This window comes from Microcaecilia unicolor, chromosome 1 (genome assembly GCF_901765095.1).
Source record: "Microcaecilia unicolor chromosome 1, aMicUni1.1, whole genome shotgun sequence".
Lineage (NCBI taxonomy): Eukaryota > Metazoa > Chordata > Amphibia > Gymnophiona > Siphonopidae > Microcaecilia > Microcaecilia unicolor.
Window position 1 is genome coordinate 574,454,360 of NC_044031.1, and position 23,453 is coordinate 574,477,812.

A 23,453-nucleotide genomic window follows, 5' to 3' on the forward strand; every position below is an offset into this window, starting at 1 on the left:
GAAAATAACAGGCTGTAAGTTGCATGTGCTGCTTGCCACACTTAGGCGCAGCTATCTACACCAGCCCTGGACCTGACAAAAGTGGGCATGCCTGTATTTAGGCACGCTGATGTACAGGGTGAGACAAGCCAAAAAAAGGTGAAAAATAGCATTTTAAATTATTTGTGGTATGCGAAGCATGTAATTTGGGAGACCCATGTATAAAGTATTAAAATCTAACAGGGTTGTTACCAGGGGCGTAGCCAGACTTCGGCTGGAGGGGGGTCCAGAGCCCGAGGTGAGGGGCACATTTTAGCCCCTCTGGCGCTGCCAACCCCCCGTGCCATTTTTAAACCCCCCCCCCCCCCCCCCCATTTTTGACCTCCTCGCCGCCACCACCACCTTTGACCCCCCCCCCCCAGCGTCCCCCAACCCCCCGCCAGCCGAAGTCCTCTTCTCCGGCGCGGCCGCGTTGCTGATCTGCAAGGACAGGCTTCTGTTTCTGTGCAGGACATCAGCAACGTGGCCGTGCCAGAGAAGAGGACTTCGGCTGTTGGGGGTTGGGGACCCCCGCCAGCAAAGGTACCCGACGGTGGCAGGGGAGGTCAAAGGGGTTGTCGGCAGGGGGGGGGGGCAGGGCCAAATCTATGGTGGCCCCACATAGCTACGCCCCTGGTTGTTACCATGGACTACATAACAGTCCTAAAATTATCAACTGATAGAAAGTCTTAATCTCCTTCTAAATCTTAATTTGAACAAAGTCTTCTGAATTGTACTTTTAATTTGGAAACTATAATAGAATCAAGATGCCATTATAGGAATAGGTGTTCCCTGTGTTCCATCAAAGCACCCCTTTATAGAATTCCCCCTATTTATCCTCCTGAAGCCAAAACATTTGAGACAATTGAGCCTTCAGTGAGTAGAACTCTTCATTCATGGCACAAGTCCATTTCGTTTGATAATTAAGCAGTGCATGAGAAACAACCAGGTTGATTTCGAAAGAACTTATGTAGCCATGCTAGCTACATAAATGCTCCTCGTTAGATTTTCCACCCCTCAGAACATATGGAGCCCAATCTTAGATAGAATGGAGAGGTCCAGATCGGCATGTGTCAAATTACGTTAATATTGTAGAAAAAGATCTGCTGACATAGAGCCTTTTCTAAAATGAATGTAGAAACGCAAGTGTATGCACTGGTTACAAGTGGCAGTAGCAACCATTTTACAATGTAAGTGTTGATAGCTAGATGTTGTGTGCCATTTTCGAAACCGAAGAACCAATGCCGGGCAGACTTCTACGATCCGGGTCAAATAAATGGCAAAAAGAGAACAGGATCAAGGCCGGAGTGGGCTTCAATGGCAACTCCAGTAGTTGGGAAGTAGGCCCAGTGCCGTGCAGACTCTATGTTCTGTGCCCCAAAATTGTCAGCGAAAAAGAGAGATTTGGAGGTTCACTTTCAAAGCACATAGACTTACAAAGTTACACAGGCTGCTATGTTTACTCATGAAGTGGAAACTGTGCAGAGTGCCAGATTCAATTCTAGCCACCTTGTTGGACAGACTGGATGGAGTATACAGGTCTTTGTCTGCCGATATTTACTATGTTACTATATTTAGTAAACATGCCCCAGTGAATGCCATTGGGCAATCGTGTACACTATTAACGAAATTGCCCCTATAACGAAAGAAAAACATCAAGGGAAACTAACTCAAAACAATGTTTTGCCTGCCCAACTCTCATATGTCTTGACCACAGAGTTTCTGCACCACTGAGATATATATATATATCTCTTTGAATATCCTCAGTATACGAAGAGACAGTCACTGAAAATTCACCCCAATGGTATATAATATATTTACACCACCCTGCTAAGCAAAATCACAGCATCAGCAGTAAATCACATTTCAAAGAACATGAACTTTTCTAACATTGCTTGGCCAACCTGACAATATAGTGTGCGTGTGTGTGTTTTAATTTAATAAAAAAACCTTTGAAAACATAATTTATTGTCAGGCTGGCAAATAAATATGTAGAAAAGATCACTTTCCTTGAATATGATTTACTGCAGACACTGTGTTCTTACTTAGCAGGACAGTACAGCATGTGAACATGGAGCAAGTCACCAAAATAATTTTTAAAAAATAGAAAGTATTCTAATCAGCTAAAACAAATAGCATAAGAATTTAATTAATAGTTTATTATACCTGACTCTATTTGTCTCTAATACCTATATGTATATGTCACAAGATTAACGGTAAATAAATGTAATTTTACATATTCAGTATTTTGATATACAGTACAAGTCCACAAACATGGCAGCAGTGCACTGGAAAATGTAGATCACCTCAACAGAAGGATCAATTCAGCAGCACCATTTAAAAGCTTAGTCTAAAAATCCAAGGTGCAGTATTACAAACATTCTTAGTACAAAACAAACCTAAATTAAACATTAGGGAAATAAACAACAGACTGTGCTTAATATTTTAAGATCTGGTACAAGATTAAAATATTACTATGTTTGATGTCCTGGTTTTTGAATTAATAAATATAAAAGTATATAAAAATATACACCAGTTGATAAAAGGATGCTTGGGGTAAGCTTATAAAGTTAAATTTCACTTTCATACGTATGCAGGTATGTCTTTAGAAAAAGGATTTCCTGATAGCTACGGCTCGTCTTTCGGTAAAAGTCCAAACCAGTAAGCAGTTCAATGTCCCGAACTCGAGCAGTGTGCATCTTGAGAAGCTGTTCGACCCACTTTGATTCATCTTCAAGATTCTGAAAAAGAAAACAAATGGCTTTCAGAGGATTACTGATGCAGTATGGTTCAAGCATGCACACAATCATGTTGAGTGGTCTGTTAAATTCTATTTTAATCTATATTGAACGGATTACAAAAGTGGGATAAGGTTATGCATGAGGAAGCTTGAGGACTGCTATCTACCCCTAAAGCAGCAATAATGAAATTGCGAAACAAAGGCAAGAAAGGATCTCTCTTATATATGAAATTCAACATTGTGGATTTCAGATAAGAAAGTGTTTTTTGATTGAAGAAGTCCAAAGGCCTTGTGTTTCCTTTAGTTTTGCTATGTGATGTAGGAGAAGTTTTATAATATAACATAATCTGAATAGATATTATATTAACAAAAGGAAAGATAAAATAAGATAGAAAAGGAAAATGTTTTGTAATAAAGAGTTTTTTTGGACCAATGATTAATCTTAAGATCTAAATGGCTAAATACTGTAGCTTAAACAAAGATATTGCATCTGAGGTCCCTTTATCCTTATTTTATTATTTTTTACTTTTTTAGCAAAGGATTTTTTTTGGGGGTGGATTGCTTAAAGATTATGACTTTTTAAATAAAACAGAGTAAGGATTTTTCAAAGATACTGTTACACATAAGCTTTAAGACCACACAAGTCCCCTCTTCAGAATTATTACTTTAGGACAATAAAATGTTTCACTACCTCCGGAGAATCCAATCTCATCCAAGAATGTTTCAGCATCCAACAACTGAGGATCAGTTACCAGTGATTTTTTGAACAGAAGACACTCAAATTCTAAAGCATGGACAAGTTTATACTGCTGAGCATGCAAATTCTGCATTTTTAGATTTAAACACTCACAAAAAACCCTGTGAATTCATTTTAGGAATTATTATAACCCTCACTACTTTCACTATTTTATTTTTCTGCCTGTCTCCCAAAGTGATGGGCTGTACCAGGCAATTAAGCTAGTACATAGGATAAACATAGCTAATACACTATAATAAAACAATCCCAACTGGATTTTTAGACCTACAAACAGGAGAATACATTGGGAGTAATTCTACAGAGATGCACTTAGATGTAGGTACTCCAATGCAGCTCGGAGACTGTCTATTCTATAATGGCATCTGGGCACACAGATGCCTGTATAGAATACTTGTGTAAACCCCCAATGGCAAGCCAACATGTAGGTGCACATACACCAGGTGTAGTGCAGGCATAAATGGATTGCTTAATTGTGGCAAGCAACTTGTGGCACATAAGTGAGAGACATGCTCACTGCCCACCCATTCTCCACTCACATGAATGCCCCCTTACAGTTGAATGCTATGCCCCAGATTCTATATATTGCGCTGAGATTTCTGCGCAGAAATCAAAGTTTATTCCATAACAATGCACATAACTCAATTAGTTAACAAGCTAATCAGCACTGTTAATTGGATGTCAACAAGCAATTATCAGCTAGCACCCACCTGGGGTTAACCCTGTGGCCACCTGGAGGGTCTGTCCCCAGCACTGCTCAGGCCTGCCTGCACCTGTGTGTGCTCTATACTGCACACCTTCCTCCCACTGACTGGGTCTCGCTTGCCTCTGGGCAAGTCTCCCATTCTCAGGTTATTCCTCGGTGATTTCTAAGACACTGGGCCACACTCCCAGGAGTTTCACAGTTCCTAGAAAACACTCACAGACCCAAAACACAAACCACCAGGATTCTTAGTCCATCAAGAACAAACAGAGCTAATAAGTGAATTGATTTATTATCATAAAAATTTGAACAGTGAACAATAATAAACAGATAGAAAAACAAGAAGCAATAACTGGTAACTGAATAAGGATCAATATTAAAACTATCTAAATACGTTGTTACTACTTGGGTAGCACCTGGGGAGTTTCAGGAAATTAGCTGCTCACAAGTCTTGAACAGGGTTCTCAGGACAGAGACGTCTCTCTTCTGTATCCCCACACCGAGACTAAAGAAATTCCAGTACCTCCTGACTACATTTGAACTTCACGGCCAATTAAAACCCGGAGCACCAAATTTGAATGTATCTGGCCAATAGTACTGCACAGTGCTTTTTTTGCAAGAAAAAAGGTACCGGTACTCATTGTGGGTGGGGTCACCATCTATGGTTCCATCACTATGGTAGCCACACCCACATTAGCCACACCCCTTATACCAGCCATGGCACATATAAATAGGCATCATTAACATTTTATACCAGTATAGGAGACAAAAATAACTTGTGATTTTTTTTTCATTATAAATAATTTTTTGTAAGCTGTTACAGCTCCAGTATACCCAGTGCAAAATAAGACAGCAGATGTAAATTCTCAAATTGGACATATTCCAAACACTAAAATGAAAATAAAATGATTTTTTTCTATCGTTGTCTGGTGACTTTGTTTTTCTGATCATGTTGGCCCCAGTCTCTGATTCTGCTGCTCTCTATCTGTTTTCTTAATTCCGTTTCCAGGACTTTCTCTCCATTTATTTCTTTACTTTCCTCCTTTCTTCTTCATTTCTTGACTTACATCCATAAGTAAAAGCTGGGTCCTCCGTAGAATTGACTGGAGGAGGTATATCATGGTTCCAGCTTTTGCCTATTTTCTCCATCCATATGCAGTTTTTCTCCTCTCTTCCCTTTCCCTCATCTCCATCTATGTGCATCTTCTTTTCTCTTTCCTCCCCTCCATCCATATCCAGCATCTTTCCTCTCTCCCCTGCCCTCCCCTCTATCCATCCAAATCCAGCAATTATCCTCTCTCACCTGCTCTCCTCTCCATCCATTTCCAGCATTTCTCCTCTCTCCCCTGCCCTCTCTCCTCCATGACCAGCGATTCTCTCTTCCCTGCCCTCTACTCCCATCCATGTCCAGCAAAGGTTAGGACTTTAAATCAGGCATGGATGTTGTTTAAAAATACCATCATGGAAGCCCAAACTAGATGTATTCCACGTATTAACAAAGGTGGAAAGAAGAGCAAATAACAGCCAGCATGGTTAAAAGGTGAGGTGAAAAAGGTTATTAAAGCCAAAAGAGCATCCTTCAAAAATTGGATAAAGGATCAGAGTAAAGAAAATAAGAAGCAACATAAGCAATGTCAAGCCAAATGCAAAGCATTGATAAAGAAGGCTAAAAGAGAATATGAAGAAAAACTTGCCACAGAGATGAAAACTCATAGTAACACTTTTTTCATGCATAACAGAAGCAGGAAGCCTGTGAGGGATTCTATTGGACCATTATGTCAGGAAGGAGCAAAATGAGCACTCAGGGAGGAGAAGGCCATAGCGGAGAGATTGAATGAATTCTTTGCTTCTGTCTTTACGGAAGAAGATGTAAGAGATCTGCCTGTACCAGAAAATGGTTTTCAGGGGTGACAATGCAAAAGAACTGGAATAAATCTCAGTGAACTTGGAAGATGTACTAAGCCAAATTGACAAGTTAAAGACTAATAAATCACCTGGACTGGATAATATACACCCCTGGAAAGAGCTCAAACATGAAATTGATGATCTGCTGCTAGTGATCTGTAACCTGTCATTAAAATTGTCCACAGTACCTGAAGACTGGAGGGTGGCCAACGTTTCGCCAATTTTTAAAAAGGGTTCCAGGGGTGATCTGGGAAATTACAGACTGGTAAAGCCTGACTTCAGTGCTGGACAAATAATGAAAACTATTATAAGAATAAAATGACAGAACACGTAGACAAACATGGTTTAATGGGACAGAGTAAGTATGGATTCAGCCAAGGGAGGTCTTGCCTCACCAATTTGTTTCATAAAGGTGAAGCCAGTTCATGTAGTGTATCTAGATTTTCAGAAAGCTTTTGACAAAGTACCTCATGAGAGACTCCTAAGAAAATTAAGCAGTCATAGGATAGGAGGCAATGTCCTTTTGTGGATTAAGAATTGGTTATTGGACAGAAAACAGAGGGTTGGGTCAAATAGAGGAGGGTGAATAGTGGAGTGCTATAGGGATCTGTACTGGGACTGGTGCTATTTAACATATTTATAAATGATCTGGAAATCAGAATGAGTGAGGTGATTAAATTTGCAGATGACACAAAACAAGTCAATATTATCAAAATGCATGCAGTTTGTGAAAAATTGCAGAAAAACCTTATTAAACTGGAAGACTGGGAATTAAAATGGCAGATGAAATTTAATGTAGACAAATGCAAAATGAGGCACATTGGGAAGAATAATCTGAATCATAGCTATCTGATGCTAGGGTCCATTTTAGGAGTCAGCACTCAAGAAAAAGACCAAGGTGTCATTGTAGACAATATACTGAAATTTTCTGCCCAGTGTGTGGCAGCAGCCAAAAAATCAAACAGGAAGCTAGAAATTATTAGGAGAGTGATTCAAAATAAGGCCAAAAGTATTATATTGCCTTTGTATCGCTCCATGGTGCGACCTCAACCTGAATATTACGTTCATCAACTTCGGAGATCAAACTTCTGTACCAGGGCATTATTTCAATGTTTAAAACAAACTACTGACTTGAATTGATTAAGAGGATTATGGAGGATTAAGAGGATTATTGACACTTGATGAGGACGAAGCCCTAGAGCAAGAGTTTTTTTTGGCATTTCTCCAGAGGATGTGCAGTTAGCTAAAAAGTCATTAAAAAGATTTGAACATGTGCATAATGATACCCTGAATTGGGTTTTTACGAGCATGTGACTGGTGAGGAAATTGTGGCAAATGTGCAGCAAAAAGTCACAGCCACAACATTGGAACGGAAGACAACGCTGATGACGAGGAAGATGATGATGATGTTCCTCCTGCTCCTCCACCAAAAGTGTCAGAGGCTGTAGAACTAAATGCAATATAATTAAAAATTGCATAAAACAGAAGTTCAATTCAGATCAAGTAAGGATCTCTATGCCACACCACAATTGCCAGTGTGAATACCTAAGCTTTCGCACTCATACAGAAAATTCAAAGATCATCAAGTACATGCAATTCAGCTGGATACTTGGTGCCATAACAGAAAGTCTGAGAACAAAGCACAGTTCTGCAAATGTGTCTTAACATATACTATAATGTGTGAAGACACCCCACAGACAAGCACAGCTGAGTTAGTGATTTAAGACAGACTTAGGATAAATCCTTAAGAACCATAATTATAGATATGCCCCCAAAAAACATTGATTTGGTTCACATGAGAGGGAGATCATGTCCATGGTGGAGGGGAACTCTAAGTATAAGATTCATTCTATTATCAACACACCAGAGGTAGATTACAATATATAGTGTATTAGAAGGGCTATAGCCCAGAAGTTGTTCCTGAGTAAATGCCTCTGAAGTCTATGCCGGCCAGCTTCACCACCAATTTCACAAACATTATTCTAATAAACCTGGCCTTAATACCACCCCCCTCTTTATGAGGCAGGCTCCATCACTTCATGGGTCCCAGACCCTAAACAGGAGAGGAGTAAAAGTTTCTTCCTGCTTACTGCTACTACCTGACCAGCCCCTGCCTAGATTCATTGGGCTAATTGGTCATTGTGAAAGCCTTCTATGAGGGCCAATCAGCCCAAGGAATCTAGGCAGGGACCAGTCAAGTGTGGAATCAGGCAGTAAGCAGGAAGAAGCCTGAACTCATCTCCTTTTTAGAGTTTAGGTCCTGGAACTCCCAGCCTTTGTCCTCAAATAGGTCTCTCTCTTGGGAATCTCTGAGTGCCTTGTTCTCTATTGTTCCCTAGTGTTTGACTTCAGCTAGTCTTCAGTAATGAACTTTCATTGCCTGCCAGACATTTGCCTCTCCCTGTTTTTAGCTGGTACCTCTGCTGCTTCCTCCTCATGTCCAATGTCCTACTCTGCCATCTTTGGAACCCTTGTGCTTCAAAAGTCTTGGCAGCTTCCAAATACCATAGGGCTCAACCCAAATGGAAAGGGAGCGGTTATAGATGAAGGCTCATGACCCTGGTCCCTGGTGTTTCCCTTGACTGGGCCCAGACTTCTGCCATCATTTCCATGCCTATCCCAGCATTGTAACTGGAATCAAGCTAGCTTGTAAGCTCTATGGAACATGTATTGCCTCTCTTATAATGTAGTGCTGAATATGTCTCACAGCATTTAGAAATAAGTACTAGTGGTAGAAGTAGCAGATAACTACTTGTCTCTGCCTATCTGTCCTCTCTGTGCTGTCTTAGTTCCTCCTGACCCCAATTTCATTATACACTGTGCTTACTTCCTCTGGTTCTGGAGTCAGCCACAAAGCCTGAGATTTTTTTTTTAATTCTTTTTCCTGCAAATCTTGAAACAGAAACAGTGGTGTCAATCTCTTTCCCTCGGGAGCCTAGCTTGATCTTTGGATGATTTCTTTATTGTTTATTTATTTTTAGATCTTTTGAACTTCAACAAATAACTTTTCTTTCACCCTCAACTTTCTACCACCTTCTCTCTTTGAATGAGCAGGATCAAATGGTGCTAGGTTGCTATTTGTTTTCAGTTTTCTGCTGGGCTATTCATATCAGTCACAGGATATGGAAGAAGTGAGACAGGGCCAGACTTGTTTGGCTTTTTATTAAAACGTTTCAACATAACTGGTGAATAACTTGTGCTTCTTTTTTCTCCTTCTCTAGAAATGCCCCCACTTTATTTAGCTTTATAAATGTTGTTGAAAAGGAATGGCATGTATGAGGCATTAGAGTCTTGGATGCTGACTTTCTCCCTTTATGTTTGACATTTACTAAGTGAAAGTATATATATATATATATATACACACACACACACACATGTATATCCTCTCCCTGGTCTAAGACCCAGAAGCTTAATCCTAAAAGGATTGTTTTACTGGGAATTCACCCTCTGGAGGGGCCTTCTGAGATTGCCTTGTCACAATATATGATGGGGAGAGGAGCCAGGAACAGTCCCAGCTAAAAAAGAAAAGAAACACAGGCTTGAGCCAGAAGGTCAGAAAGGAAACAGAGCACCTGGAAAGAGGAAGGTGTCGCTCTCTCCCGCCTGGAGGTTATGGAGTGTAGGGAGAAAGGTAACCCTAACTCTGGCTGTGAAGCAGAGGGCAGTGAACTGGAATAGGAAGCCTGCGAAAGGAATTCCAGGTAATGCAAAAGGACGTTGTGTGGGAAGCCACAGAAAGAAGTCTGTGGGAGCTGGGAGCTGCCAGCCTCAATAGTGGAGAGGCAGACAGAAGCTTGTGGGGAAAATTTGAAGTTGGACCCAATACCCCAGGTGGAACAAAACCGGGTATAAAATTCTCTTAGGCTTGATATCACATTTGTTGACACTGCTGGTTTGTTATTTTCCTTTTGTTTGCTGTACTTGTGTTAACACTGCTTGGCTGGAATAAAGGAAATGTTGTGCAAGTGACAGGACAAAAGACTTGGAGGAAACCGAGACCCAGAGTTAATATATACACACATTTTTGGGGGGTAGGGGGTAGTACTGTATTATGATTCATTGTTCATATTTAAATGTATATTCATATTGTATGTGAATACTCAAAATATGAATAAAACATCAACGTTTTAAATAAAAATATAACCCAACTTTTAGAAACAATGGACAAATATATGCTAAGTGCAGTACCAAGAAATTAATTTATCAAGAGCAACTCAAAATTAAATGAAAGTGGACATTTTTTAGATAACACACTGGCCTTCTGGAAATTTCATTTTTTAAAAGTACAATTATTTTCTACTATTGGAAATATTCAAGCATTAGAATGTACTCACTAGACTACTCAGTCATCTTCCTTAAGCTGTAGGCATGTGCAGAGGGAAATCATTTTCAGTTCGTTTAGCTGGTTCTGATGATTTTCAGCTTTTTGGTTTATTTCACATATTTGTTTTGTCAACATGCATTACAGCCTGTTAACACATGGAAACGGACTTAAAACTAAGGGGTCAATATTCTCTGTGGTTTAAGCAGGTGGGAGAGAATCCTGTCCACTTAATCATGCTGAGTGGACTGGCCATCAATATTTAGTGGCATTTAAATGGGAAGTGGCCAGTGAATATGGTCTCTGATTGCCGCAGCACTATCCAGACACTCCAGGGGAGGAGTTAAGGAGAAACCAGCCGCTATGCAGGCTCCAGCTATATTGGTTCAGGTGCCCGCACAGCTAAGTGGGCAGAAAGGGCTGCCTTTTGTGTGGTTCTATGTATAACCACTTAGCTATGTGCAGGGACATAGCCAGACCTCGGCGGGAGGGGGGGGGGGGGCACTGTTTAACAACCTCCCCCGCCGCCTCCCCCCTTGCTGCCGCAACTCCCCCCCCCCCCCCCCCCCCCGCCGCATCAGCTACCTTGTTTGCTGGCGGGGGTCCCCAATCCCCGCCAGCCGAAGAGTCTTCTTCAGCGCCGGTCAACTCCGGTGCCTTCATTGTGTGATCATCTGTTTCTGACGCCTTACGTCCTGCACGGGGCTACATGCACGGTGCAGGATGTAAGGCATCAGAAACAGATGATCACACAACGAAGGTGCCAGAGATGACCGGCGCTGAAGAAGACTCTTCAGCTGGCGGGGTTTGGGGACCCCTGCCAGCAAACAAGGTACCTGATGCGGCGGAGGGGCAGGGGGTAGCGGCGGCGGCGGGGTCAAATGTAGAGGGGGCCAGGGTATAATCTGTGGGGGCCCATGCCCCCGTGGCCCCACGTAGCTACGCCCCTGGCTATGTGGGTGCCAGTACTGAATACTGGCCAGCAGCCACATAACTTCAAGGTCACTGTCTGACCCCAGGTAGTCAATGCCTGTGCCTAGACATAAACTTGCATTGCATATTCAGGCTTTATTTTGCCCATGGCAATCAGCGGCTTAAAAACCACTGACCAGCATAGGAAGAATATTGGTCCCTAAGGGGTCCTTTTACAAAGGTGCTAGTGTTTTTAGCGCACACTAAAAATAAGTGTGTACTAAATGCTAGAGACGCCTATATATTCCTATCGGCGTCTCTAGCGTTTAGCGTGCGCTAAAAATGCTACCATGCCTTTGTAAAAGACCCCCTGAGTTTTTTTAAGGCATACTAATTAATGCATATCCCTGATTAAGATACATTATGGATTTATATAAATAATTGAGAAAAACAAAATAAATAAAAATAATGCAATGTTCAAACACCAAAATATTTGTAATTTCACTCCTGTACCAGAGATTAAGCTCATTAGTGAATGCCATTTATAAATCTGAATTGCATAAACATATCAGGCAGAATCTACTCGTATCCCAACCCTCACACCAGATCCAAGAAAAGAAAAAAAAAAAGATGAAACTGAGCAGCCAAGAACAAACCCATTATCTGAACTTATTAGTTGCTTCCTAATAGGACAGAAAGAGAAGAGAGGCAGCTCCAAAAACATAGCTGTTATTGCAAGCAGTTAAGTCTTTTCCAAGAGAAAAAAAAAAGCTGCCTTATATGAGCCATGCAACTACTGAAACGGGGGGGGGGGGGGGGGGGGGGGGGGGAGAGAGAGAGATCGGAAGAAGCGAGTGTAATCCCTTGGGGTTCCTCAAGGACCCACTGTCAGTTGCACTATGCAGCATTAGCTCTTATCCATTTGCAATCTTGGAGATTTTAGACTTTCAGCATCCAGTTGTTTGTTTTAAGCCTCTGGAAGAGGAAGAGGAAGATTGGTACAGTACAGAAGTCAAGTACTGTCAACAGCAAGTTGGTTAAAGAGTCCTGGAAGCTATTCTTGGCTTAGTGAAGTTGCACAGCTGCCTGGGCTTTTTTAATTTTTTAAAACCTTTTACTTACTCAACGTAATGTCAACCAAAGGTCAACGAGAAGAGAAGCTGAAGGAGGAAAACAAAAGAAAGAGGAGGAAACATACTAACCGTCCCCTTTGACCTGCCTTTAGAAGAGCTCGTGAGGCCAGACCTGGCAAACTATATAAAAAACAAACAAAAACAAGTTTTCTGCAGTTGGTTCTCAGACTGAGTCACTCATTGATGCCATGCAAATGCATAATTGTCTACATGAAAGCTGGCTCGTTAAGGGGTCCTTTTATTAAGCTGTGGCAAAAGGGGGCCTGTGCTGGTGTCAATGTGTGTTTTTGACGTGCGCTGAGGCCCCCTTTTACTGCAGTGAGTAAAAGGCTGGGGTCTTTTTTAAAGCAATGGCCGTGCGGCAAGTGAAGCACTTGCCGCACAGCCATTTCGGGTGGTGGTGAGGGCTCCTGTGCTAACCTGGCGGTAACCGGGCAGCGCATGGCACTGCCTACCACCGAGTAAACGCCGGCAATACAAAAATAAAAATATTTTTTGTAGCGCCGGAAATAGCGCGCGTTGGGGGTGGGAGCTACTTTTCTGCTCCTACACCCCTGGCCAATTTTTAAAGCATCCATGTGATCATATTTTCCATACGATTGAGCCTTTTACAAAATTATCCCCTACAAGCATTTAGCTAGTGAAAGCAGTGGCTTTGAACTTACATTACAGCTTTCATCATTGTCAGGTCGATGAGGAAATATAAATGAAAACACAGATAATGGTCCATCACACTTGTCAACAGGCTGACTAAAATCCAAACAACTTGTGATGATACTGTAGTAATGGGTCGGGACTGGTATGGAGCCAGCAACATACCTATAATGAAGAAAAAGTTATGACCAATTAATATCAACTATCCATTCTGCAAAACTTCCCCTTTTTCTTTTAATTATCTTAGTGGTCTTATCACCCCCCCCCCCCCCACACACACACACACACACAATGGTATCTCATGGGTCAGTGTTGAGGTGCAACTGAAACTTCATTGATGGCACAGCATATAATTGGGACTATTTATCTTTCTGATATAACTGAGGATCTTTTCTCTTTCTACACATGCTGTACAGAACCGCCGCTTAATACTAGCACATCTATTAGTCACGTATTTTCCTCCTTTAACACTGCAGCCAGTATTCTTGCATCAAGCTTTTGATTGGTTGATATGGAAATGTTCTATGTGATCATGATAGAACAAGAATACCAATCAATGGAGTTAACCAATATGTCATACTGACATAAGACAGTGTGCACGCCAAAGTCCTTAAAAAGGTCATTAATTTCAACTAAATCTAATCAATTTCTATGCGGGACTCGACGTGTACTGTGTTTCGGCATTACTGCCAATCAAGTCTGTAACATCTATAATCAGATAGCTAATAATCAGCTAATAATCCTATCCCATATGAAAATTAGGACAAATATTATATAGTTCGAGTGTAAAGTCACAAAATGTGGTTGTGCAAAGTGAGACCAATGTTGGTCACGTTTATCCCACATAGAAATTGATTAGCATCAGTTGAACTAAAAGCCCTTTTTAAGGGCTTTGGCATGCACACTATCTTTTGTTAATTTGACATATTGGTTACCTCCATTGTTTAGTGTTCTCACACTCTCTGTGAAGATTGTTTCTTCCTTCTTGTATGGTTCCATGTGACCACGGTTCCATCGGTAAGCCCTGCTATCTCTGGCTGACCCCAGGTTTATAAAGGCACAACAAAGTTGCCCCTTCAGCAACATTATACGGCTCACTACTCTAGCAATGACATCTTATTTGTCTCTCTGAGCTTGGAAGCATGGCCTTCATTATTCAACCATGCCCAGCTAGCTTCAGGCACAGGCATCAAACCCAGGTCCACACCACAGGGCCAACCCTACACCAAATATTTATAATCAAGCTTATGAAAGACTTGTACACTTAGATTTTAATAATAATAATTTATATACTATATTTTGCAGTTCTAGGGGGGGGGGGGGGGTTGACTCCTATTCAGTTATAAGATTATTATACTGTGACAAATATTAACTTGGGTTTCTCTAAGAATCACAGATGGATTTCATTCAGTTACATCATTGTCTTGTCTTGGCATATGCACCTACACATGTACTCTTTTAATTCTGTTATTTAAGAACATAAGAAATGCCATGCTCATACCGACCAATGGTCCATTAAAGCCCAGCAGCCTGTCTTTGACTGTGGTAGCCCAGTGGTAGGGCCGATTAGCCGTGCACTATTGCCACGGTAGCTCTACCTTAGCTTTGTAAAAAAAAAAAAAAAGGCCCTTAATGAAAGCTATAGATAAATAAAGAAATAGCCTTACTGTTTGATTTTTTCAGGGGTATCATGTAAGCCGTCATAGTCATAATCAAAAATTGGTCCACTTATGACATTAATTCCATTGCGTTCTGTAGCATATCTCTTCATCAGAACCCTCTGAAAATAGTTCCATATTTCTGTTCAGAAAAAAATAAAGATTATTTTGAAATAATAAATGTAAATTTTTGAACGCCTAAAAAATGCCCATTTCCCTGCCCATAACCATACCCCTTTTTGGCTGCACGCATTAGAAGTTAGGCACAATGCATTATAGAATGTGCTTAGCAAGTTGTGCATGTAAATTCTAATGATTGCGATTGCTAATTAGCAGTCATTATTTGCTTGTTAATGCTATCAACGCTGATTAGCGTATTAAGCCAATTGTTATGTGTGTTGTTACAGAATACACTTGCATTTCGGTGAGGATCTCTAGACACGCTATATAGAATCTGGGGATTAAGTCCTAATTTATTTATTTAGGGGTCCTTTTACTAAGCTGCGGTAAAAAGTGGCTGAAGAATGCCCTTATGCAGATCTTTCCTGCTTGGTAACGCCATTTTTACTGCAGCACTAAAATGGGCAACTTTTTCTTTTCAGAATTAATGGCCATGCACTAATATTGCCATTAGTGTGTGGCCATTAACAAAAAAGTAGCACATGAGCCCTTACTGCTACCCATTTTATAGGTGGTAAGGGCTCATGTGCTAATCAGCGCGCAGTAATCTGGAGGAACTGATTCATGCTGACAAACCCACTCTCCTCCTCCAGACACACTGCCTCCAAGAAAAATTCAGGAAGTATTTTTAGCAAGTGGTTTGTGTACACATTGAAATTTTACTGCAGGATGTGTTCCACGGTAAGCCCTGGGTGGGGGTGAGGATTTGGGAAGGGCAGGACTGATGCTGGGCTACATGAACGGTGGGGGGGGGGGGGGGGTAGGGAAGGAAAGGGAAGGGCTGATGCTGGGTTACAGGTAGGCATATTGTGGGGGGGAGGGAGGGAAGGGCTGATGCTGGGATACAGGGAGGCATAAGGGTAGAATAGAGAAGGGCAGGGCAGAACCGTACAAGGAGAGACTTGCCGACCTGAACATATATACCTTGGAGGAAAGGAGAAATAGATGTTCAAATATTTGAAAGGTATTAATCCGCAAACAAACCTTTTCCGGAGACGGGAAGGTGGTAGAACTAGAGGACATGAATTGAGGTTGAAGGGGGGCAGACTTAGGAGTAATGTCAGGAGGTATTTTTTTCACAGAAAGGGTGGTAGATATGTGGAATGCTCTCCCTTGTGAGGTGGTGGAGATGAAAATGGTAATGGAATTCAAACATGCGTGGGATAAACACAAAGGAATCCTGTTTAGAAGGAATGGATCTACGGAATCTTAGCAGTGAGTGGGTGGCAATGCCGGTAATTGGGAGGCAAAACCAGTGCTGGGCATTCTACGGTGTACACCTTGATCGTAACTGAATAGATATGGATGGGATGAAGTGTAAATTTTAAGGAGCTTCGATATTAGCTTCAGAACTTTTAGTACAAGAACAATGCTGGGCAGACTTCTACGGTCTGTGCCCCGAGAATGGCAAGGACAAATCAAACTCGGGTATACACATGAAGTATCATATACCATGTAAACTGAGTTTATCTTGATGGGCAGACTGGATGGACCGTTCAGATCTTTATCTGTCGTCATTTACTATGTTACTATGTTAATACGACTCTGAATTGTCTGGATTTTCCAGTGGGACATGTATTGTTGTGTATATTCACTGCTTTCTTTTTTAAAAGGTACTGTTATTGGTATTTGTATGCTCAGAACTGGTGGTGTTAAGGTGTGCAACATATGCTCCAAGATGCTTCTTCGCAGGCTTTAGTGTTACTTCACAAAGGGAGTTTTTACTAATGAATAGTGCATGTTTTCTGCTGTGGGGCCCATAGGAATAAAATGAGTCCTATTGCAAATCACATGAGCTAATTGTTAGTAAAAGACTTACAAAGTATCTTTGCCATTACTGAGTTGCTACCAAAATTTGAATATATTTTTTCTCCGGATAGCTGTAAGAGGAAGCATTCTAGCTATGTTCTGTATGCTACAGATTCCGCAGTAGGTGGCAAAAATGTCTTGATGTTGACAGTGTTTAAGTATGATAGTATGTGGTTATGTTGATGCAGGACAGCTATTGGGCAGGCTAATTACTTAGAAATCCATCATATAGTGCACTCTAAGTCATGAAGTATCCCATGAAACACTACTCATACCTATATACATAGTGCCCACCCAAAATGTCAGGTCTGGCTCCACCACTGGTTGGACTATAACAGAAGAGAAACCTACTCCTCTAACAGGCTGGAATGGGACGTGGGGAGGCAAGTCCAATGTCAAATCTCAGAATTATACTCTGGATCCAAGAAATATTGAACCCAACCTCCACAGGTTCTTACTCATTCTTCTTAACTCCATGGTGTTTCCTACTTGTCCTCTTTACCTCTTTCTTGGACTGATCATTACCTAATTTCCTTTAGGCTTTCTTTACCGTTAATTCTCCCTGCTCCTGTACCCTAACTATAGCCACCTTGGGGGTGATAGTATCTGAGGATCTGAAGTGACAAGTCAGTGTAACAAGGCAGTGGCTGTAGACAGAAGGATGCTAGGCAATAAAGAGAGAGGTGTAACCAGCAGAAGAAAGGAGGTGTCAATGCCTCTCTACAAGTCATTGGTGAGGCCCCACCTGGAATATTGTGTTCAGTTTTGGAGGCCGTATCTTGCTAAAGATGTAAGAAGACTTGAAGTGATCCAGAGGAAGGCGACAAAAATGATATTGGGATTTTGTCAAAAAGACGTATGAGAAGAGACTGAAAGACCTGAATATGTTTACCCTAGAGGACAGGAGGGTCTGGGGAGATATGATACAGACATTTAAATACTTGAAAGGTATTAATATAAAAACAAATATTTTCCAGAGAAGGGAAAAAGGTATAACTAGAGGACATGATTTGAGGTTGCAGGGTGATAGACTTAAGGGTAATGTCAGAAAATTCTTTTTCACAGAGAGAGGGTGGTTGATGCCTGGAATACCCTCCTGAGAGAGGTGGTGGAGAAAAGAACTGTGGCAGAATTCAAGGTGGCATGGGATGAACACAGAGGATCTCTAATTAAAAAATGAATAGTATAAAAAACAAAGCTTAAAGGTTTACATATGTGCTTGCATGTGAAGTGGTGCTTAGATGGCAACTCTGGCTATATGAACTAAGGCCGGTGCTGGGCTGGCTTGTACGGTCTATCATATAGCAATCCGATTTATGATGGGCTGTACAGAGCTTTGACAGAAACTCCAGTAATTTGGAAAGTGAGGACAGTGCCGGGCAGACATTTACAGTCTGTGTCCCCCAAATGAGAAGATGGATTCAAATAGGCTTTGACGGCAACTCCAGTAGTTAAAACATAAGGCTAGAGCCAAGCAGAGTTCTACGGTCTATGTCCCTGAAACAACAAAGAAAGACTATGATCAAGTATATAATATCATGTTCATTGTTGATGCAATCTAGAATTGAGAATGAATGAGACTGTTGGGTAGATTGGCTGGACTGTTCAGATCTTCATCTGCCGTCACTTACTATGTTTCTATCTGATTCTGCTAGTATAACAGTGAATTGCATTTGAGAGGCTTGGAGAGAAAACCTAGACTTTTTGGAAGACTGTATGCATGTACTGGACCATATAGATTAATAAGCCGCCAAGTGAGCTGAAAGCATGGCTCCCTGAAAAGCCTTTCAAGGATCTTTACCTGGTGCAATGTGATCCTGAACTCCTTGGTCTTCCTCAAGGCAGCTTCATGCTTTATAGAGTCCTAAGAAAGCTGGACCTTATTAAATCCCAGAGTCGGATAGACTTTATGTCAACCTTTTTAGACACCAGCTATGTTGTAAGTGTATTCTGCTACCTACAGAGCTGCTGATGCTGTAGAAACTACAGATAGGAAAAGCCACAATTGCTCTTAGTGCTTCAATGTACTTCAGAAGTCAAAGATGCCTGCTCTTGGTTTAATATTCTGCAGCAGCAGGAATGGTACTTTAGTCAGTCATCTTCTGAACAAAACTTAGGTGCTACATGCCCTTAAATGGAGATCTGTTTGTCACTAGCGAGGGAGAAGGAACAGACAAAATTCCTATAGAATATTTTTATGATATCCTTTATTAAATTTGGCGCAGAAATCCCCATGCAGCAGAGCAGCAAAGGAAGGCAGCCTATTGGTTAAATGTTTAACCAGTGGGTACTGGAGGAAGAGGGCGAGCCGTTTTGCAGCCTATTGGCTGGTTGTATCTGACTGATGGACTTCAGCGGGAGAACAGAGCTGCTGTAACCATAGCTAGAGGCACTTCCTGCCTACAGCTGCCAATGGGGAGGGCAGCAGATGGGCACTAAGAAAAGGAAATGAGACTCAGTCACATAACTTATTGACATGACAATTTTACATGAGTTGTCACACTAATGTGTTTTAGCAGTTAAGGTTAAAAAAAAATAAATAAATAAAAGACAGAAAAGCACTGGGAGAGGAATAGATGAGCAAGGAAGGGGTGAAGGAGTTTGACATGGGTTACTGGCTGGGACACACAATGCAACTGCAAAGAGCTGGAGGTGGCAGAAAGGACCTTTAAGTAGAGGAGACATGGGTGATGGAGACATGCACTGAGAATCACACTGTGGAGAGAGGAATAGAAAGGGCTAGGAAAGGGTGAAAAGAACTGAAAGGGGTACTGGCTGGGAGACAGAATAATGCTCTGTAGAACTGGAAGTGGCAGAGCTATATGGGGAAAAGAGGCTTGTGTGATGTGAATGGGCTGTAGGGAGAGGAATAGGAAGGGGTTACTGCCTAGGAGAGAGAATTCTGATGGAAAAGATTGGAAGAAATAGAAAGGAGATGTGCGGGGGAGGGGATGATGATGGGGTCATGCACTGGGAATGGAGCTGAGGGGAGAGGAATACAGAGGTCTAGCAAGGGGTGAAGGAGATTGAAAGAGGTTTCTCCCTGTGAGAAATATGTTGTGAAGGGCTGAAAGAGGCAGAAAAGAAAGGGGATGGGATTTGATATGCCACCTTTCTGTGGTTACAACCAAAGCAGTTAACATATTATGTACAGGTACCTTTCTACCTGGGGCAAAAAGCAGTTGTAAGGGGAAGAGAGGCTGGGTAATAAGGGCAGAGACTGGGAATGGAGTTGTGAAAAGGAATAGAGATACAAAGAAGCAGTGCTTTTTTTGTAGAAAAAAAGGTGCCGGTACTCATTATGGGCCAGGTCTCACATATGACCCACCCCCGATAGCCACACCCACATTAGCCACACCCCTTATACCAGCCATGCCGCATATAAACAGACATCATTGAAAATATTATACTAGTATAGGAGAAAAAAATAACGTGATTTTTTTCATTAAAAATAATTTCTGTAAGCTGTTACAGCTCCAGTATACTCAGTGCAAAATAAGACAGCAGATGTAAATTCTCAAATTGGACATATTTCAAACACTAAAATGAAAATAAAATGATTTTTCTACCTTTGTTGTCTGGTGACTTTGTTTTTCTATCCATACTGGTCTCAGTCTCTGATTCTGCTGCTCCCTATCTGTTCTCTTAACTCTGTTTCCATGGCTTCCTTTCCATTTATTTCTTTACTTTTCTCCTTTCTTCTTCATTTCTTGCCATACATCCATAAGTAAAAGCTGGGTCCTCATCCGTGGAATTGACTGGAGGAGCTATAATGTGGATCTAGCTTTTGCCTATTTTCTCCATCCATGTGCAGTTTTTCTCCTCTCTTCCCTTTCCCTCATCTCCATCCATGTGCATCTTCTTCTTTTTTCTTTCCTTCCTTCCATCCATCCATGTCCAGCATTTCTCCTCTCTTCCCTCCCCTGTATCCATATAAAGCAATAATTCTCTCTTTCCTCTCCTCCATCCAAGTCCAGCATTTCTCCTCTCTCCCCGCCAACCCTTCTATCCATCCATGTCCAGCAATTCTCCTCTATCTCCTGCTCTCCTCTCCATCTATTTCCAGCATTTCTCCTCTCTTCCCTCCCCTCCATCCATGTCCAGCATGTCTCCTCTCTCCCCTGCCCTCCCCTCCCATGTCCAGCATTTCTCCTCTGTCTCCTATCCTCCCCTGCCATCCATGTTCAGCGATTCTCCTCTCTCCCCTTCCCTCCCCTCTTATCCATGTCCAACGATTTTCCTCTCTCCCCTGCCTTCCCCTTCATGTCCAGCGAATCTCTCTTCCCTGACCTCCCCTCCCATCCATGTCCAGTAATTCTCCTCCTTCCCCTGCCCTCCCATCTATGTCCAGTGATTCTTCTCTAACCCGTCCTTCCCTGCCATCCATGTCCAGTTCTTCTCTTTCTCCTGCCCTCCCCTCCCTTCCATGTCCAGCGATTCTCCTCTCTCCCCTGTCCTCCCCTCCCATCCATGTCCAGCGATTCTCCTCTCTCCCCTGCCCTCCCCTCCCATCCATGTCCAGCGAGTCTCCTCTCTTCCCTGCCATCGATGTTCAGCAATTCGCTCTTCCCTGCCCTCCCCTCCCATCGATGTCCAGCAATTCTCTCTTCCCTGCCCTCCCATCAATGTCCAGCGATTCTCCTCTCTCTCTTGCCCTCCCCTCCCCTATGTCCAGCGATTCTTCTTCCCCCAGCCCATCCTCCTTCTCCCAGCCTGTCCTCCTTCGCCACTGCCTGCCAGCGTCGGACTCAGCAGCGCGAACGGTGCAGGCAGCGATTGAGAGAGGCTGGCAGTGTCAGAGCTTCCCTCTGCGAGTCCTGCCTATGTGGAAACAGGAAGTTGAAACAACATAGGCAGGACTCGCAGAGGGAAGCTCCGACGCTGCCAGCCTCTCTCAATCGCTCCCTGTACCGTTCGCGCTGCCGAGTCCGAAGTAGTAGTAATTAGGGGAGTGACAGGAAGGGTGCAGGACTCGCCGGGGGGAAAAAAGGTGCTGGTATGCCGTACTGGTGCGTACTGGCACAAAAAAAGCACTGCAAAGAAGTGAAGGGAATTGAAACTGGTTACTGATTAGAAGAGAGACGGTTGCTGCAAGGAGCTGGAAATGTGTGAAAGGTAAGAGAGGCTGAGTGATGGGGACAGAGTAGAGCTGTGGAAGTGGAGACAAAAACAGGTTGTAGGAGAAGAAGGGTTCTGGAAGAAAGACATGATTTGGGAGGAAGGAAGAAGAGCAGACAGAGGGGACCCAAGATGCAGAGGAAAGAGTTGCTGAAAGAAATGGAGCGTATCAACCCTGAAATTGAGAGAGAAATGGAAAGGAACATCATTTTCCTTTACAATCATCCTGCTGAGTGTGGGTGGTATAAAGAGGCCACACTGGACTGAAAGGGACCTGACTGGCATGGGCTGTGGGTGGAAGGGAGGAGAAGAAAAGTGAAGTGGAGTAAATTGGTGGGGATGATTTGGGCTTGGTGACGGAGAGAGACAGGTGGGACATTCAATGCTTCCCTAGCTCTTCTTTTAGCCACATGCCCACCCAGTGTGAGCACTATCTCTGTGCTGTACATGCTGACCAGACGTCTCCATGAACCTGTCATTTTCACATACATGGTAATGTGTGCTGATTTGATCACTCAAAATCTAATTAAAAGTTGGCTCCTATGCCTCCACTCCATGTTCAAATTATTTCCATATTTATCTATTTTATTGTTTCAGTACTCTACGTTAATATATACCTAGCGCTTCATGCATATGTTGGGTACATGGAAAAACAATATAGTTATATACTAGAAAAATGTACTGCTTTACAACATGATTACCTGCTATTTATTGGATATCATTCTAATTACATAATTAGGTTCTGCAAAGGCAAATAGAGCACTGCACGCCAGCATAACAAATGGTACACTTACTTTTGAAGGCAGGATACACTGGAATAACATTTGTAATTAGAAAAGCATCATATCTAGTATCAGCAGAAGAGCTCAATTCTGAAAACACAAGGAAAAAAAAACATTATTTGCCTAATAGGTTCTGAAATGAATCCTCTAATGCATTAAGAAAATCAAGAACATGTTAAAAGTCAAAATAGGTTTAATGCTTTAGTGTACCCACAGTGATAAGAGTGTCTCTTTGGTAATAATGGAAGAGGGGGTTTTTTCGCTTTACATAGGTTATCCATGTATCCTTATACAGATTTTCAGCCAGCCTATCCATGTAAGTCATACTATTAACTTATATAAGTTATGACTACATTTATCTGTAAAACATTGTGGTATAACTTTATACAGATAAGTTGCCCATTTAAAGGTAAGACTGCTACTTCTGCATTCAAGTTTAAACGTTATGTAGCGACCAACATTTGGTCCTGCTTCTGACACATTTCTGGTCTCTCTTCAAGTTAAACCATTTCCTCCACTCAAGAAAACTGGCAATGTAAGGAGACTTGTCTGTGAAGACCCTGTGACTGTTGTGTTATAGCAGTGCACTAAAGCGCAGCACAATGGAGGGGCATAATCGAAAGGGGCGCCCAAGTTTTCCTGAGGACATCCTCGCAGGACGTCCCGGCGAAGGGGCGGGGAAACCCATATTATTGAAACAAGATTGGCGTCCAGAGGGGGTCACGTGATGCCTGCTCCTTGAGAGGCCACGAGAAGACGAGGCTCC

At 42.2% G+C, this 23,453-nt stretch overlaps 1 protein-coding gene across 13 annotated transcripts in view; it reads right to left on the reverse strand.

Annotated features, from left to right (window-relative positions):
• Positions 1–2,156: 2,156 nt before the first annotated feature.
• Positions 2,157–23,453, reverse strand: part of ENPP2 (ectonucleotide pyrophosphatase/phosphodiesterase 2) — a 379,835-nt gene continuing 358,538 nt past the window's right edge. For 8 of the 13 annotated variants that reach the window (XM_030218400.1, XM_030218477.1, XM_030218451.1 and 5 more), the window contains 5 exons: positions 22,700–22,777; positions 14,808–14,940; positions 13,152–13,305; positions 12,556–12,606; positions 2,157–2,759 (listed from right to left, as the gene is read on the reverse strand). In XM_030218400.1, the coding sequence (XP_030074260.1) occupies positions 2,589–2,759; positions 12,556–12,606; positions 13,152–13,305; positions 14,808–14,940; positions 22,700–22,777 (587 nt within the window). In that variant the 3' untranslated portion in view covers positions 2,157–2,588. The remainder of the gene's footprint in view (positions 2,760–12,555; positions 12,607–13,151; positions 13,306–14,807; positions 14,941–22,699; positions 22,778–23,453) is intronic. The other 5 variants (XM_030218486.1, XM_030218495.1, XM_030218468.1 and 2 more) reach the window with 1 other exon arrangement.